The 18,505-nt window shown below is 38.1% G+C and overlaps 1 protein-coding gene across 7 annotated transcripts in view; it reads right to left on the reverse strand.

Annotated features, from left to right (window-relative positions):
* PARP4 (poly(ADP-ribose) polymerase family member 4) overlaps window positions 1-18,505 on the reverse strand; it is a 2,883,551-nt gene that overhangs the window by 1,109,482 nt on the left and 1,755,564 nt on the right. For all 7 annotated transcript variants that reach the window (XM_044073295.1, XM_044073293.1, XM_044073297.1 and 4 more), the window contains one exon: window positions 7,437-7,589. In XM_044073295.1, the coding sequence (XP_043929230.1) occupies window positions 7,437-7,589 (153 nt within the window). The remainder of the gene's footprint in view (window positions 1-7,436; window positions 7,590-18,505) is intronic.

Consider the following 18,505-nt stretch of genomic DNA (forward strand, 5'->3'; position numbering starts at 1 on the left):
GATTTTAAGCCATAGATGTGGTGTGTTTCCTTCACCTGTGACTTGCTTGTGATAAAAAAACATTACTGCAACTTAAAGTGCAGACTGTTAGAATACCGCCAGTAGTGTAGAAAGTAGTGCTGTAGTGTTTCTAAATGTGGGTATGTCTCTCTACATTTTTACGGGAAGTATCTAAAGTAATATGGTGGATGTTTTGTGTGCTCGTGGCAGTGTGTACAGTACTGTATGGTAAGTAAAAGGTATATTCCCTTTTCCCCACTGTAGTGCGATCCTGGAGTTACTATATATATAGCTGGGAGGGTGTGGAGGGCATAGACCCCCAAACCTAGTTTGGTTTTATATTGTCCGGTTTCTGTTAAGAAGTTAAATAAGTAGCTTTTAAGTTTGGAAAGAGTTAGTCATTGGTGTTTTAAGTGTGGATGTCTATGGCTTAAAATTTAGTATTTTGAAATTCAGAACTATAAGGTTTAGTATAATGAGACTCGTTCAAATGAGTTTTCAGTATTTTCAAAATTAGGTATTGTGGTCACATTCAAATAAAATTCAGTATTTTGAGTTTTCAATCATGTGAAGTAGATATCCATATAACATATCTTCCAATTTCTCAGTTTTTGTATCACCTTTAGTTTAGTCTCTTCCCTCATATCTTTAGCTTCCACCCCAGAATCATTTTTAATCCATACTCCTAAATACTTCACTTTATCTGTCTCCGTAAATATGGATATTGCTGAACCAATTCATGTGTGGTTAAATAATTTACCACTATTTCCTTTGTTTTAGCTTCATTAATTCTGCATCCTGAAAAGATCTGAAACAGTATAAAAATATCCTACAACACTGTAATGCCCTTTTTTCTGGTTTTACCATCTGCAAACACAGCCAGCTTTTCTTGACTACCATACCAATTATATCCTTGAATTTCTGAGTCCCTTATTTTCTTTGCCAATAATTCTAAATATAATGCAAATAAAAAAGGAGAAAGAGGACACCCCTGCCTGGTTCCTCTGCTCAATCAAAAATTATCAGAGAAGAACCCACCTACTTTAATTTTCGCCCTCAATTCCTCATATATCCTCCTAATCAACCTTATAATTTTATAAGGAAATGGAAATGCTTCCATTGCCCTGCTCATAAAGTCCCAGCTTATTCGGTCAAATGCCTTCTTTGCATCAAATCCCACCAACAACAGAAGTATTTTCTTACATTCTGCTTCTCTCTGGAAAATCAATGTTCCATTAATGTTGTCAAATGCTTGCTTCCCCTTCCACAAAACCACAGTGATCCATATCTATCTATTTTGGCATCACTTTTCCCATTCTTTTAGCTATTATAGACAAATACTTTATAACCATGGTCCAGTACTGAAATGGGCCTATATGAAGCTGGATATGATGGATATTTACCCTCTTTATGTATTACAGCTACTACTGCTTTCTTACAGCATGTTGGTGGTACTCCTCCTCTTAAAATACTGTTAAACAAAACCTTCCAGATCGTAATCAATCTTACCCTCCTAGATTCCAAACTTCCACAAAAATACAGTCTATTCCTGGGGACTTTCCTATAGATTGGTTAGACATCATTTTTATCTCATCTCCTATCCTGTTAGTAATTGAGCCTCATCTACCTCTAACCTTGGCATATTTAATTCTTCCATAAACATATCTATTTGTATCTTTTCTTGATTTTAATATTTCTCTGCTTTATACAGACTTTCACAGAATTTTTGAAATAGTTCTAATACTTCTACAGGATCTCTTATCTTCCTTGCTACAGGTAACCTAACACAGCCCTTTCTACTTGCTGTTGCATGAGCTGTTATGGTAAGAGTTTTTTTCTCTAGGGTTATCATCAAAAAAACAGTTGCTTAACAGCAGTCTTTCTAAACTTGTGCATATTACCGAGGTAATCCCTTATCTTCTGTTCAGCATTCTGTAGTTGCTCTTCTTTTTCTGTAAGATTCCTCCTATTTGGCAATACTTTAACATTTGTCAGCCCCTCTAAATAATTCTTGTTACTTCTTAACCATATCTCCCTTTCTTTAATTTCCACCCTATTTTTAAACTCCACTTTAATTTTTTCCCCACTACCAAGCTATATTTTCAGAAGAAATTCCAGTCTTCTCTAATACGTTCTGAAGATTTCCACTACCCGTACCTTAGATTCCTTTCTTTTCAACAGATAAGTGGGAAATCACCAGTGTCTCATTTTTATTTCATTAACCTGTGTTTTTGTTTTAATTATTATTGGACACGATCTGAAATAGTTATTGGGTGTGTATCAAGACCTTCAATTAAATGCACATGTTCCTGTGAAATATAAATTCTGTTTAGTCTAACAATGTTTTTGTATCTTGGAGAATAATTTCTAAATTCATGCGAAATTCATAAATTTGTATCATCCTTTGTTATATTTTTGCTTCTGGGCCCCCCAAACACATCTTCACTGTTGCAAATCAAATTCCAGTCCCCACCTATAAGTAATATTCCTTGCCGAAAGCTGATTATTTCTCCCAGAATTTAAGCTTCATTACAGCAGTTTTAGGTGGAAAATAAATACATGCCAGTGGAATCTTCTTCCCTTGCCAGTATCCCCCTAGTACTACAAATCTACCATTATTATCTTTTTATCCTCTTCTATCACTGCTGGAACTCCTCTTGCAATTACTATAAGTACTCTTCTTTTCCTTTATCCCAGGTATTCCACTAAATAACCATCCTAAAAACCTTTCTTTATCAAATTCACATATTCAGTTCTTTCCATGTGTGTCTCTTGTAGCATATCTATGTGCACACTACATTTTAATATAGTTCATTACTTTTTTTTTTGTATTCATCTGAGAGACCATTGACATTTAGAGACATTACAGGAAGCATCACTGTATTAAAAAGTTATTGTTCTCACCTTTTATGTATAACAGTTTTTATGTTAAATGTCTAGTTCCAGTAGGTTGATCTTTTAAACAGTTGTTTCTTGGCATATCCATTTGAGCCTATGTCACATCTTACAAAATGTTTTGTATTATGGAAAGCCCTCAAACAAAAAAAAAAAAAAAAAAAAAAACATACCCCAATACCCCCTAAAACCAATTAACTTAATAATAACACACCAACTATGTACATCTTCAAATATTGAAGTTTTACCCTCCTACTAGGAACAAATGTTCCAAACTGACAGCCACACTCACAGACTTAGGATAACCTAACAGGAAGGTTATCCACGCTAAGATGCATTGTGCAGCCTGTGCTTCTACTAAGTGATATCTTTCTTTTTGGCTTCCATGTTTACATAATTAATTTATTTGATACTGAAAGTATCAGAAAATAAAACATTGTAACAAAGTCCCTTCATTTTTGATACAGTGCAACCCCTTCTTATATTCTAAATGCATGAACATGATGGAAAGTGTACTCTCCATCGCAAAATGTCAGATAATATTCCTTCCAAGTCTTTCTTGAAATTAGCCATATTCTTATATAACCAGAAATATGTGCCCATGTCCTCTCTAATCCTCCTCCACATCAACAATATGCATAAACTTTCTGGAACAATGTTCAAGTATATAGAAAAGTTTTCCCAAGGATAACGACACGGACGTTATGTACTTACCATGATGATGGTAGTCTAGCCTTATGGGCTACTAACTTAGTACTGCCATCTGTACATTGTAGATGGATGTTATATGCGCCCCCCGAGATGTGGATGTACTAGTACATGAATTAGATAACAAGAAAACCCACTGGGCAAAACAATATATATTGCAAAACATCTGACTAAATGGATGCAATGAGGAAAACACACAGAGTATTACAGTACTATTACACAACATAAACTTACTATGAAATACCAACTTAACAAAACAGCTTCCTATACATAGTATCTGCATACAAAAGCTTTAGGTTGTAAAGGAAGCTGGAGAAGTGGAGATTAGAAAAAGTTGAAGCAGAAATAGCAGTGAGAGGGGTAGGAGCTAATATCATGTGGGCAAAATTACAACTCCAAGATTGCAAAAACTTATAGAAAAGGAAAAAGTGAAGAAAACACACAACTCACTTTTTTCTGTGCAATGCCCTGACAGAATACTGGAGATCTTTCAAATTTGACATTCTCAGCATTGATCAACTGGCCAGCAATAAATAGTAGGACTCCCTGACAAGACTTTTAAAGGGTTTACTTGTCACTATTCCTCCAAGTAGATACCTATACCTAGTTCAGCAAATTCCCTTTGGAATAGTTTAAACAAGCTCTTTAGACCTCTGGTTAAATGTTTTCCTACCAAAGGGAAGGAGAAGTATGTATGGTGTAAGGCTGGAGCACAACATACAGAATACAACAAAGCATTCTCCTCTACTAAAGACATAGTAAAGTCTTACCTGGAAATCTTTGACTGCCTTTTCTAAAATAGTGTGCATAGTACATTAGTAAAGACTAGCACAACTACAAATTCATGTGTGTGGCTCTAGACTCCTTGCATACGCTAGTAATGGATATTCTTTTACAAATATCGCTAGGTATGGGAGATTTTTTGTCTCATGTTTCTATCAGGTCTGGAGAACAAGATTTCTCCCCTGTTGGAAACTTTCTGGAACAAGACTGAAGTATATGGAAATTTTGCCAAGGATAAAGACACAAAAGTTATGTACTTACCATGATGCTGGATCAACTTTTCTTCCTAGTCCATCCAATATGACTACTGGGACTGGAGCTGCTTGTATGATCTGATCCAGCCATGCACCAGTGCTCTCAGCCTTGAGCTCCTGACCTTTACACTATCCTAATGCTCTGCATAACTACTATCTTCAGATCATGCTTGCATGATTGCCTACTACAAAAACAGGTAAACACTGGCACCATAAAATCTTAAAGGAATATCTGGAAGAAACTGACAATATGGAAGGGGATGGGGGGAAGAATATCATGTTGGACAGACCAGGATAAAAGGGATCCAGCATTATGTTAAGTGCATAACTTCCGTAACCCATTTCATCAGTCTGATCCAAATATTGGAACATAATTTAAAGCTACCTAATTTCTAGGGTGACATCATGACAGGATACCTTTTGGAAATAAAGCTCCAAAGGAAGCTTTGGATACAGATATCATATATACTTTATAATGTTTGGCAAATGTATGTAGGGTGGATTATGCAACTGTGGCACAAACTTCGTCCACGTAGCATTTCTGAAAAAGGCAGTGGAGTGGCTACCAATCTAGTCAAGTGAGCTTTTGGTTTGGATGGGTAAATCTTATTACTTGTGTACATGAAAGTTGTACAATTCAACAACCAGTTGAATAAATTTTACTTAGAAACCTTTTTCCCCAACTTGTGTTAGGTGAAGGAGATGAACAACTGTCAATCATTCTGAGATATGATTCTGTGTAAATAAATCATAGTTGACAGTGAACATTCAATGTGTACAGCAAATATTTCCCTCTATTCAAATTATTTGGGTAGAACACAAATAAATGGATTGGTTGGTTCAGGTTAAAGTCTGATTTTTTTTTTTTTTTTATGAATGAAGGGAGGATTAATGCTGACAAGAGACTTTATGTTTGTGGGAAATTAAGCCAGGGACAATAGAGGACAAGGGATGGAGTTCTGATATTCTCCTGGTAGAAGTAATAGCAATTAGGAACAGGGTTTTCTCAATATAAGTCTGCTGAAGAGGTTCATTCAAAAGGCAGTCTCATTAAAACCTCTAAAACAAAATTTAATTCCCATGGAGGGGTTTAACTTAAGGATCTAACAAAAATAACACTTTCAGAAAAGTTTTGAATAACTTGTGTGAAGGGTAGGAGTGATTTTTGAAAGCCACAACAATAACTGGAAATAGAAGCCAGCTTTACTGTAATTGTCAAAAAACTAGAACCTTTTTGTTTTTGGCGCTTTGTACTGCTGGGGTAGAATGAAGTGGCAGGAGTGAAGAGGTGGGGAAGGGGAAAGGTATACTTAAATAGGTGTGATCCTCTCATCATAGATCTCACTTTCTCTGACCCCATAAAATGACTTCAGGGAGGCAGAATCCTTGATTATAAAACAAAATCATGCAGCATGGCAGCCCCCTTTAAGAGCATTTTGAGGTATTACAAATTAGAAAATAATAACCACCACATATATTGATGCATTAGTAATATAATACACAAAAGTTCAAGATATGCTGAAAAAATGCATTTTTTCAGTTTTTGGGTACAGCCGTCCTTTAAATATATAATACGAGTATCCATTTTTGTATTACACCTCTTTTGCTGACCTCAGGTCCTAGGCATCTATTTAATGCCCATTCTGTTATCTCAATGGTGAAGACTGGGTAGATAACCCCTTACAGCAGTTTGAATTTTGCGCTAACCAAATCCACCTCCACTGAGGAAGGGAGTGCAAATATGCTTCATTGAGCATATCTGATATGTGGTCCACATTCTTTGCGGAACTTAGATGGAGAATCTTTTCCACTTATTCTATAAACCTTTCATGCAGTTTTTAAGAGACTCCAGGATATGAACTAAAGACTTTGCTGGACTTATGTCAGCAGCTACCTTAGGCAGCTTTAGAAGTTATGATTACAGAAAAAGGACTTTCTCTTTTGCAAAACGTAAGCTAGCTATTCTTCCTGTTAGCTGCTGGTTTTCTGGTGTAACGGCTGCTAATTGAACTTCAGATGGTTGCACTGCAGGTGAGCCTCCACTCATCATGCTACTTATTTGGCTCACCTTCCTTATTCTGACGCTTCTATTACTTTTCAGTGGTCCATAATTTTATTCCTTTCTCTGAAAAGACAACATATTTTTTCACAGTATCAACCGTTTTGGTCTCAGTTCATAGGTGTGTACTAGGCTAATGGCCCTGTAGCCTTTACAAGCCTAGCCCAATGTTAGTTCCCAGTGCCTTTATCAAGTAGAGCCAGTGGAGTGATACCCGGGGTGAACTTTCTATTTCCCTTCTACTCATCAAGACTTCTCTTGAAGAGGGCCACTGAGGTGCTCTGCTTGACATGTGTGGGAAGTCTATTCCAGAGCATGGGCAGTCTCTGGGTTATTAACCTGTCCTCCAGCATGTTCTGTTGATTGTGGTAATGAGGGTGAGGTTGATTGTGGTAATGAGGGTGAGGTCTCTGGAGCGTGTGGTGCGGAGAGATTGGGATTTCATTCGATTTTTGGCATTAAGCTTAAGGCCATGGTTTTTGACACCGGTCAATGGTTTCAGTGAGGCCTTTCTGTAGGATGTCTACACTACAGTTCCTCAAAACAATCACTCTGGAATCACAGTCTCAGCAACATTAGGTCATACTGCATGAACTCAGAAACGCATACTAGAGACAATCAGAGATACACAGTGTAAAGCCTGTCTCACTCTTTCACATGAAGGCACAAACACATGAAGAACAACATTTAGACTGCATGTACCCTGTGAAACACACTGATCTGATCAATCTACATACCTGAGAGGATGATGATCCCCTTTCTTCTTCTTCTTCTTTTTCTGCATCTTCTGCAATCTTCTCCCAATCCATATATGGCAGAATATCCACATCTTCTTTGGCTATAATTTCAGCAGTATTCATGGAATCTGTCAACTGGACCTCATCTGCATCCTAAATTCACATAAGGTAATTATTTGAGACAGCAAATCAAAATATTGGGAACTTCCTTATACTGTATTCTAAATACAGATAAGAAGTATGGAATGCACAATCTAAGTATGAACAATAATATTTACTAAAGCAGTACTGTTGCTTTCAGTAGAGGCTTTAACATACCTGACTAGTACAACAACAGCAGGTGGATTTAACTCCTTTGGATGTACAGCCTGCAACACTGCATGACTGCACAATCATTAAACCAACATTTGGAGAAAACTGACTGTATTTACAAATAGTAGCATCTCAAAATTCTTTTTTTGAAAGCCATTCCAATAGCACAGGGGCAAGGTGCTAGATCATGCTGGTGACCAGAGTTTCAGAATTGATTTTTGGAGCTGGATGACTGGCAGAGGATGTACCAAGTTGTTTTTTTTTTTCCTTCTCCCCATTGTGGGGAGTAAACTACCTTATGTATAAGTAGCATTACCCAGCAGACACTGGAGTGACTACTATGAGATGTCTACAAGGGATGGGATAAGCTAACACAAAGTATTGATGGACATGTACAGAAGTGTGCCTGCAGTTCCCTATAAACCCTTCTGTGTTAAAACACAATGCCTCACAAAAAACACAGGTATTGAGAGGACTGCAAAAAGAAATGAGGGGAGGAGCTTGTAGAAGGGCAGAAGTGACAGGAAGTAACAATATACTGGAAATTAGGAGACAGGGGTTATGAGCATGTTACCTCTTGCAAAGTAATTATTAAAAAGTATTTTTTAGTGGCAAAAGGTCTAAAGAACATTAGTTTAGCTTTCTACAAGTATAATTAGACAGATTAGTTACTCCGTTAATAACCATAACATCACAGCTTTGAGAGTATGTCAGTTAACAGCTATTTATATCCTAAACAACCAGATACAAGGTGCCACTCTCTGGTGTAAGAAATTCTTCATAACAGTTCTCATCAAAAGAACACTGTTCCACCTCAATAGAATGTTGTCAGTAATGGAGAAATATCCTAAAACAGCAGGCAGGGAAGATTCTGTGTTTTTTCTGGTCAAAGATTCAGAAGGAAGTTTAAATAAAACTTTTAATAGGCTGAATCTGATGAGGATATCAAAAGAGAAGTAAACAAAGACTCATCCTAAGAAAATACCACATTTCCTAGTAGAAAAAGGATGAGACAGTGTGGGAATGAAAACAGGCTAAATTAAATTTTCTTAAACGTGCAGTACCAGAGTAATTTCTTGAGTAGTTACCCATCTTCTCTGAGACCATTTCAGTTTACAAGACCTTATGAATGAGATTCATGATACAGAAAATGGAATAGCATTATAGTAAATGAATATAAAGTTTAGGGAATAAAGCTCTTTAAGACAACTCTGCAAACCCAAACTCAGGCTTTGGCATGTTCAGTTAAGCAATAATGTGTGGGGAAAGTGTGAACTATAAGCTTTATCAGCACCAATACTTTGCAATGGAATATCCTTAAAGTAAGCAGCAAAAAGGCAACTCAAAGAATTACCCTAGTGGTGGCAGATGGGGAGTCACAAGTACCACAGGTGAAAAGGACTTCTAAGTTCAAATAATCGTTCACAATACATATGGATGAGTATCTGTCAAATGACAGGAACTGTGTTTTTAACATAGTTAAAAACAAACCAGGAAAGCACAGTTGTATAATGTAGTTACCAGAACAACAGACTTTTGAAGAGAGGTCACTCTAACAGTAAATTATAGCATTTGGGTTTTTCCACCATCAGTATTTCACATTCTGACTGGATTTTTCCATTAGTCCATTATTTTTCCCGTATGGACAATGCCAGTTCTAACACTACCAAACTGGTAAGGGACCCCCAGAAATAACCACCACTATCACACACTCTCCTTGATTCGTTTGTGCCTTGTAAGGAACTGTGCTTGTGATATCCTGTGTTGAGCCAAATAATGGGTACAAATAAATATCCAATAATTTCAGAGAATCCATTTTTTCCTACAGTATATTAATAATGATGATAACAATAACTATATTGGGGGTTGGGGTTTGACATAAGGAGTTTGGGTTTAACATAATGACTAGGGTGTTTACCTTATAAACAGAAGATACACTGCTTGATTCTCACTTCTGAAAAACATGGTTAGACTTAAAAGGCTCCCTGGGGTCATTAGCCTAGCAATCACCTATCAACCCTATACAGAAGTCCACAAACAAGAGAAAAGTAAGTCTGCTTGTTAGAGTGATCCATCCGTAAAGATCTAGTGCTATGTCACCTAACTGTACTATATTCTCTGAGGAGGGTCGCAACAGTCAATAGAGCATTCAGGTAGAATCCTAAATAGTATTTTAGTTACCTCTGGAAGGTGGACAGATATGGTATACCCAAAAACAAACACGAAAAACTCTGCCCTGCCTCTAGACTGTGCTTTCAAATTATAGTGTTTACAAAGGTTGTGGAGAATCATCCAGGTGGCAGTGTGCAGAAACATTTCTTAAGTGAGCTGCTAAATTTGCTGTAGCCTTAGAGGAATGTGCTCTAAGGGTGCCTTGTCAAAGTTTATTATACTTACTATTACAAAAATGTGAGACAGACACTTTGGTAAGATTTGTTTTGTTTCAGGCAGACCTTATTTTCCCTTTCTTACAGGACATGATAAATGCTGATCTGTTTTCCTGAAATCATGAGTTTTCTTGGTGTAGCAGCATCTTAGCTGCTTATTCAAATCTGGCATCTGCTTACTCATACGGACATCCAATTCTGGTGGTCTAGTGGTTAGGATATGGCACTCTCACCACTGCAGCCCAGGTTCAGTTGCTGGTAAGGGAAGTTTCAATGCACTGGGTGGCGCAGTGGTTCAGCAGTTAATGTTGTTGCCTCACAGCAAGAGGTTCTCCAGTTCTAATCTCTACTGAGGTGACTTCTGTGTGGAATCTGCATGTCCTCCCTGCTTTCACTTGGGTTTCCTCTGGGTACTCCAATTTCCTCCCACATTCCAAAAGACATGTGTCTGAAGGGTTTATCCCCTGGCCTCTGCTGAAAATGGGCTCTGTCCTGGTCAGCCTTTCCTGATCAACAAATGTTAAATAAATAAAATATATAAATTCTGAAATCCTTCTCCCTACGATTACAATTGAAAGACAATTTTTCAAAAGAAGTACACAATATCCATTGTACATGCTGGTTCAAAGTAAATCCAGATTCTCCAACATGAAATTCAAATCATAAGAATGGAAGACTGACCTTCTAAGAGGTCATAAGTGCAGAACAGTGTCCACGAAGGCTAGCACACATGCAAAACTGCAGGTGTATGCACTTTCATGGTTAAATATCTTAAGTGAAATTCAAACTAGAGGCTTCATCCAAGACCCCTTGATCCTGGAGATTTCAATGGGTTTAGGCCCTTTGTGGCAGTCTGAGAGAAAAAAAATCACTTCTGTAAGTATACAAGAATTCCTTACTTGCTTGTGGCAAGTCTTCTGGTTTCTTGCTGGATGTTCAGAACTTTGCTGGAGATGGAATTAGAATTAGGTACTAATATTCTATCCTCCAAGCTGAAAGACTCAATGTCTTGAGGATGGGATGTACTACTTCACTGATGAGATGGTAAGGACTTGGGTGGAGGTAAAGTCCCTGGAGGAAGAGTGGCTAGCCTCATCAACAGAGAGAGCACAGTAGTCTTGGTCAGGAAGAAGTTACAATAATAAGGTTGAGTTCGTCTTGCTTCATTTTGATGAGGACTTTCTGAACCTTAGAAAATGAAGGCATGCACAATGCTAGATTTGAATCTATGGGAATAAAATGATATCTCTTCCACAAACTGAGTGGTGAGGCAAAAGGAAACAAAAAGTTGGGGGCTCTGAAGCTCACTATCAAGACATACAGCATGTCCCACCTTTGCACGATGTCCTGGAAACATGGATCCAGTCACCATTCAGCGTTATCTGCCTGCTGAAGGAGTATGCTAAATGGTTCTGCAGTCCTGAGAAATGAACAGCAGAGAGGTGCAGATTGTGCTGAACAGCCTAACATCAAATTAGAAGGGCCTCCTCATACTCATCAGCTCCATGACATAGGAATAAACCCCCAAGTTCAACCCAGACGACTAGAGTTCAGCTAGCAACATGGGCAATGAAAGAGCCAATGACACATGGTGGAAGTGAACAATCAGTCCTGGCTCACATATTCGGGAGTGGAAGGTAGTCCTAACCTTTACAATGCTGGCACTTCCTGGAGAAAGGAGGACATGCTGGGAATGTGTGAATGACTCTGCCAAACTACATCTGCATAGTAACCTTAACTGAGCATTTTACTTGTTAGAATACAGAGTGGGCAAGTTTTAGTTTAGTGGTGTGTTTGTGTGGGGAGTATTGTGGCATAGTTATTTATTTTGTTACAGCACTGGGATAGTTTATGCATGTTATATCACTGGGATAGTTTGTGCATGTTATAGCACCAGGAGAGTTTGCACATAATATAGCACTGGGATAGTTTGTGCATCTGGGAGATTTGGATTTTAATGAATATTGGGAAGGCATAAGTCAAAGAAAGTAGCAGATAGGCACTGTCATATAGTTTTGTTTACCTTACAAAGGGGACATTTTTTTTGTAGGATGCTTTGAAAGTGTAAGTTAAACTTTAAACTACTGTCTTTGATGACATCAAGTAGTTTAGTGTCGGTGACAGTCAGTGGCAGCTGGTGACTTCAAATCAAAGGGGGGGCTGCAGGAGACAGCTGAATGGGTGGGGTCAATGGGAAGGGGTGTGGCCAACTAGAAAGGGGAGGGGCTATGCTCAAAACCACAAAAACTAACTAAATACACTGCCCTGGGTGCCAAACCATCATTATGAGAGTCCAATCAAGACAAAATGAAGTGTAGAAGAATAAAAATAGTTTAGTGCATTGGCTGCATGACAGCTTACTTAATATCTAGATGGAAACAAAAAGGTTGTGAGGCATGAAAAAATAAATTACTTTTTAAATACATTAATGGAATGCCAGTCAACATCAAGTAGCACTCAACTCAAACCAGTTCTTGCACTGCAGTTTTAATTATAATTTATATTCAGCTTTATTAAAGTACCAAGTAACATGCTGAAAGTAGAAATGTCTGATGCCCCCACTTGTAAAAATGTTTCTTATCCAAAAAAGACCTGCTGCCTGACAACTATCTACTTGTTTCATGGGGAAAACATGATCAAAGTAAAAAATGAAAAGCAAACAAGAAATAAGCTCAAGATACATTGCTTAAAAGGATTACTGTACAGGTTATGGACCACACAGTTGGCATTCTGTTTAGTTTACGGGTAAAGCCTAAAGAGATGACTGGAAGTTTCCAAGTGTAATGAACTTCTTAAAATAATGCAATCTGTCCTTTATTACAAATACTGTTGTATGCATTTCAATACCCAAGGCTTATACATTATCTAGTTAAGTATTCTCTACATGGCAACAACAGAAAGGCTTTCAGTGTTGGCAATTCTTTAACAGTATGCTTATTAAAGTTTACTTGCATCTTACGATCTCAGCCAAGCTTACCTGATGGTCATTAAAGTATTGCTACTTAAACACAGAGCAACAGGCACTTTGAGTAATAAGCATAAATCAACAGTACAAAAAATATGACAGAAACCAGACCATTCTGCAAAAATCAAGGACAGATGAAAAGCCACTCTAGTACTTGTGCCTATCTTGGATGGGGGTGATACTCTGCACATTATAACTACTCCTTGCCTTGCTTCGACACATCCAGAGTCACTACATGGGGGAGTGGGGTGCAAGAAGTATGTCACAATTTGAAATGTCTCTGGCTGACTGTGATGGCTCTGACACATTTGTCATACCTCTCAACCTCAGAGCAAGAAATCTAGACAAAGCCATACAAAGAAGTGGGACAAAGGCCCAAAAATAAGGACATTTTTTTTAAATATTGCTCTTATAAACTTAGAAAGATAACAGAATAGGTCTTGCATTAGTATGAATTTTCTGAATGGTATGAAATCTGAAACTCAAATGTCTGTCATTATTTTCTAACTTCAGTCTTTAATGATTTGTCACTAATTTGCCCAAAAAAAACACAATTTTGCCAAAAAAACACAATTTTATGAAAAATGGACCAAAAATGTGATGTAAAAATATAAAATAGCCACACAATACAGCTGGGAACCTGTCAAAGAAGGGACACTTTAATATTAGTACTGCTAACTTGAGCAGCTGACAAAATAAAATAATCTACATGCATTTCTGAAATAAAAGTAATCTATAACTCTGATTATTACAGTTATTTCTTAATTGTAAACCCTCCACGTTTTCTTCCAAAATTGCTATTTTGTGGAGGGATTACTAGGGGAAGAGCAACATTTTGAGCCAAAATCAGGGACAGTTGAGAGGTTTGGCTATGCCTAATTCTATAAAGCAATTTATTTGCATGCACCTCTCAACCTGTTAATGCAATAAATCTGGACAAGGCCAAATATATTAGGGAACATATAAACAGTACTAAAAATTGCTCTTGTATAAACTGAGACAGTTGATAGAACAACAGGTCTTACTTTAGCATGCATTTTTCTGAAGGTTATGAAGTCTGAAACTCAGTGTGTCATTATTTAGTGACTTAATTCCTAAATGTTTTGCCAGAAAACCACAAATTTTATGAGGAACAAACCAAAAATAAGAAGCAAAAATCTATTCATTCTGTGAAAATCTGGACATTTGGGAGGTATAGTTCAGCTGGGGCTGTCTTTAAGTTTGCCACCCTTCCCCCTCACAAAATCATGGTCGAATGGAGCCTCCCCCTGCAGCCATTCCAATGATCCATTACTTGGCTATTTCACTCCATTTACCATAAACACTAATGTGCATACTGATTTACTTCTATGATGATTTGGACTTCATTTGAAAGTTTTATTTTGCATTTTACAGCACAAACACTAAGACATCTGCTAAACAAACTTAGCATTAAAACTTCTCTGCCCTTGAAACTCACATTCATTGAAACAGCATTGAAACCCACATTCAAAGAAAATACATTTTACCAGTGGCATAACTGCCCAATTCAGAACATCTTTCCAGTAAACAATGAAACAAAATGCATGCACCCATAATGACAAAACTGCCCAGTTCAGAACATTTCCATCATAAAAGTCTACTCAAACTTCTACAGTCCACCATTATCAGTAAATATGCACAATTCTACAGTCCACCATTATCAGTAAATATGCACAACCTCTGAAGAAGTAAAAAAGTCATATAAATAATTCCACATTAAATAAATCTGTAACTAATGAAGAGGTTGCTGCTAGCAAACACCTTTATATTTCATGGTTTCATCGAAAAATAAAGTGTCTGATGCCCCTGAGGAATAAATTGCCTGTATTACATTAAAAATAATAAGCTAGTAATATTGTAATAGGAAATGGATAGCAAACCGATAACAGGCTCATAGTTAGTATCTTAACTTTTTCAGTATGGCAGCATTCACCCCTTGTGGGAGTAGAACAACCAACCATCTGCAGCAAAAGCAAGTACACAACCTGTTGTGCTATTAACAATGCAAGCTGACTTACCATAAGCAGCACTAAACTTCTCTTCCCCTGCAGCTCTCAGCTCCTTGTAAAATCTACTCAATACTCAACTGCATCTCAACTTCGCAACACAAGAAATCTGGAAAAACTCAAATTTACTGGGGGGGGGGGGTCAAAAGCCCAAAAACCAGGGACACATTAAACATTGCTTGTATAATCTTGGAAAGTTGCTAGAATAAAATGCTGTGTTACCACCATACATTTTACTGCCAAAGTCCCTGTGCAAAAGAGTCAGAGCAACATACCACTGCGCCAAATCAGCTGCTTTGTGAAAGAGAGGAAGACTGAAACTTACATGGCTATCATTTAATGAATTCAGTTCTTACCATAGCTGTCAACCTCTTAGCACAAAACACCTGGACAAACTCAGTAATGAGGGAATACAGCCCTCAAAAGATATTCCGTGAATTCAGTTCTTGCTATAGCTGTCAACCTTAGCACAAAAAACCTGGACAAAGCCAATAATGGGGTAATACAGTCCCAAAAATAAGGACAAATTTCAAATATTCATCTTATAAACTTACAAAACTGCTAGAATAAAAGGTTGTGTTACTATGCATTTTCTGAAGAATATGAAGTCTGAAATACAAATCCCTGTGAATTCTACTTCTGACGGAACAAAAACAATTTTCACCAGAGGCCCAGGGAGAAAAACTGCAGACACATGTCTTTGTAAAATGGCAGGACACCATAGCAAATCCACACAAACACAGGGATGAGATGCAGACTCCACACAGAAGGCACCCCAGCCAAGAATCAAACCAGAAAACCTATAGCTGTGAGGCAACAATTCTACCACTGCACCATCAAATATGTACAGAATTAAACATTCAGAAACCTGAAGTCTAAAATTCAAATGTCTGTCAATGTTATTTAACATTTGTTAATCAGGACAATCTGACTTCGAACAAAAAAACAATTTTCAGCAGAGGCCCAGGAAGAAATAATGTAGACATGTCTTTGTAAGTAACATAGGACACAAAAGCAAACCCACACAAACACAGGGAGAAGATGCAGACCCCACACAGAAGGCACCCCAGCAAAGAATCAAACCTGAGAACCTGCAGCTGTGAAGCAACAATATTACCACTGCACCATCAAATATCAAGCATTGCAACATTTAGAAACCACAGATATTATGAGGAACAGATCAGATCAAATATGAGGCAAAAATCTGCAATTTTTTAGAAATGGTGGTGGGTAGGGAATTCAGGTACTTAACACCTGCATACAAGGTACAGGGTTCAAGCCTGGGTATCTCTACCCACCAGTATATAGTAACTGGGGCAAAACACACACACACACACACACACACACACACACACACACACACACACACACACACACACACACACACACACACACACACACACACGAACAGCTCCTGCACACTCCTACCAGCCCAACGATCAGCTCCTTCAGCGACCTGCACACTCCTACCAGCCCAACGATCAGCTCATTCAGCGGCCTGCTACTACATCCAGCCCAATGATCAGCTCCTCGGTACTGCAGTAATCCTGCACGCTCCTTCAGCGACCTAGTATGCTACTAAATCCGTCAGCCCAAACGACCGATCAGTGACCCAGTACTCCTGCATGCTTCACCTACCAGAATTCTGTGACTGAAGCCCGTGCACTGAAGTCTCGCAAGTCCTGCGAGAGCAGCTCAGTTCTCTCATTGGCTCTGACTGCGGCTGAAGCAGTCTGGAGCTCCTCTGTGTGGTGCGGTTGTCAATGCAGAGAATCCTGGTATCTCACAACAATGATTGCTGGGTACCTGTTTGTCCCTATCCGGACTGCTGGTAAGGCAGTCGTGAATTTTTTGTTTAACAGATATTTTTTTGTTTTTTCCTGGGGGGGGGGGGGGGGGCTGCAGTCCGGCAGTCCGATAGGAGGAGCCGCCCCTGGTGGCAGTGTTAAGCTGGATGTTTTTGGGATGAGGTTACTTTTAGGTATGCGATACAGATGTAAGCAGTTTGAGGGTATAAACAACAAGATTTTAACCTTTTGGAGGTTTGGTATGAGATCCCTATTGTGCGACCAACTTTCAATGGAGTTGAAAGACTCCAAGTGGCTTTTTGTGGTTTAGTTATGGAGTTGGCTGAGCAGTTGACTGCTGAGTCATCTGAATAGTGGATTATTTTTGATGGGCTTAAGGCAGTGTTCAAAACACTTATGAAAACTTTTGAGTAGTTGTTGTGTCTTTCGGCTTTTCCCGGTTAGGGGTCATAGTAAGGGACCTAATATTGATTCCTGTAAGATGCCAATTTTGACAAGGAGGAAGGTTGAATAGGCGGTTTGACATTTTACAGATTGGGTACAGTGACTTAGCTTATGAACCAGAGAAAGGTGGTTTCAATGAGTTTTGGGTAGGAAACTGTGCTGAATGCCTTACAGAGATCTAGAAATGCTGCTGAAACAAGCTGACTGTTGCCACACAGGAGATTAACAGTGTTAAGGAAGGATAATAGAGCTGTAGTAGTACTATGGTTATTCAGAATCCATGTTGTGTGGGGGCTAAAGATCACTGTCTAGAAGGAAGTGAAGCAACTGTGAATGTACACATCTTTCAAGGACTTTTGAGAGTGAAGAGAGAAAAGGCAACGAATATTCAGTTGTTGAAATCTATTGAACTGCCTCTTTTATGCAGGGGTATTATATAAACTTATTTACAGATGTTGCGGATGTAGGACTCCTTTACGGATCTGTTAATAAGAATGGATATATGATAGGAAAGGACATCTACTGCCAGCTTCATGTATTTGGATGGAAGATTATCTGTTGCGAGAGCTGTAAGTTTTAATTTGTGCAGTAGTTTTTGATTGTGAACTGGAATTAGTATTAGTTGGAAGGTTAGATACTGGCATGATTAGGGGAAGTGTAGCTGTCTTGGGAAGGGGAAGAGTTATTAATCAAGTGACTACATTTATGAAATGAAAGTTGAAGGTGCATGCGATATTGTTGTTCTGGCATAGGATTTGGATAAGTGGCATCATCTGGGTTATGCAGTGTGTTTATACAAATCTAGAAATTCTTTGGAGTCTTTTTGTGATTGCCTAGTAATTTAAGATAGTATTATTATTATATTTTTGGCCTTTATTGATGAGTGTTTTTGCCTGACTGCTGAGGGCCCTACAGGTCTGATACTCAATTTTACAGGTGTAACTTTTATTACAAAACAATAAATGCAGATGTGCAGGTCTAAAACTTTTTATTTCTCCATAACTTCGGTGGCCAACAATAAATGCAGATGTGCGGGTCTAAAACTTTTTATTTCCCCATACCTTCGGTGGCCAACCTTCAAAAGTAAATAAACCATCATCATTTTCCAAAGCCAAGAATATATATT

The sequence above is a fragment of the Protopterus annectens genome, chromosome 5.part1, assembly GCF_019279795.1.
Source record: "Protopterus annectens isolate FY-2018-M chromosome 5.part1, PAN1.0, whole genome shotgun sequence".
NCBI lineage: Eukaryota > Metazoa > Chordata > Ceratodontiformes > Protopteridae > Protopterus > Protopterus annectens.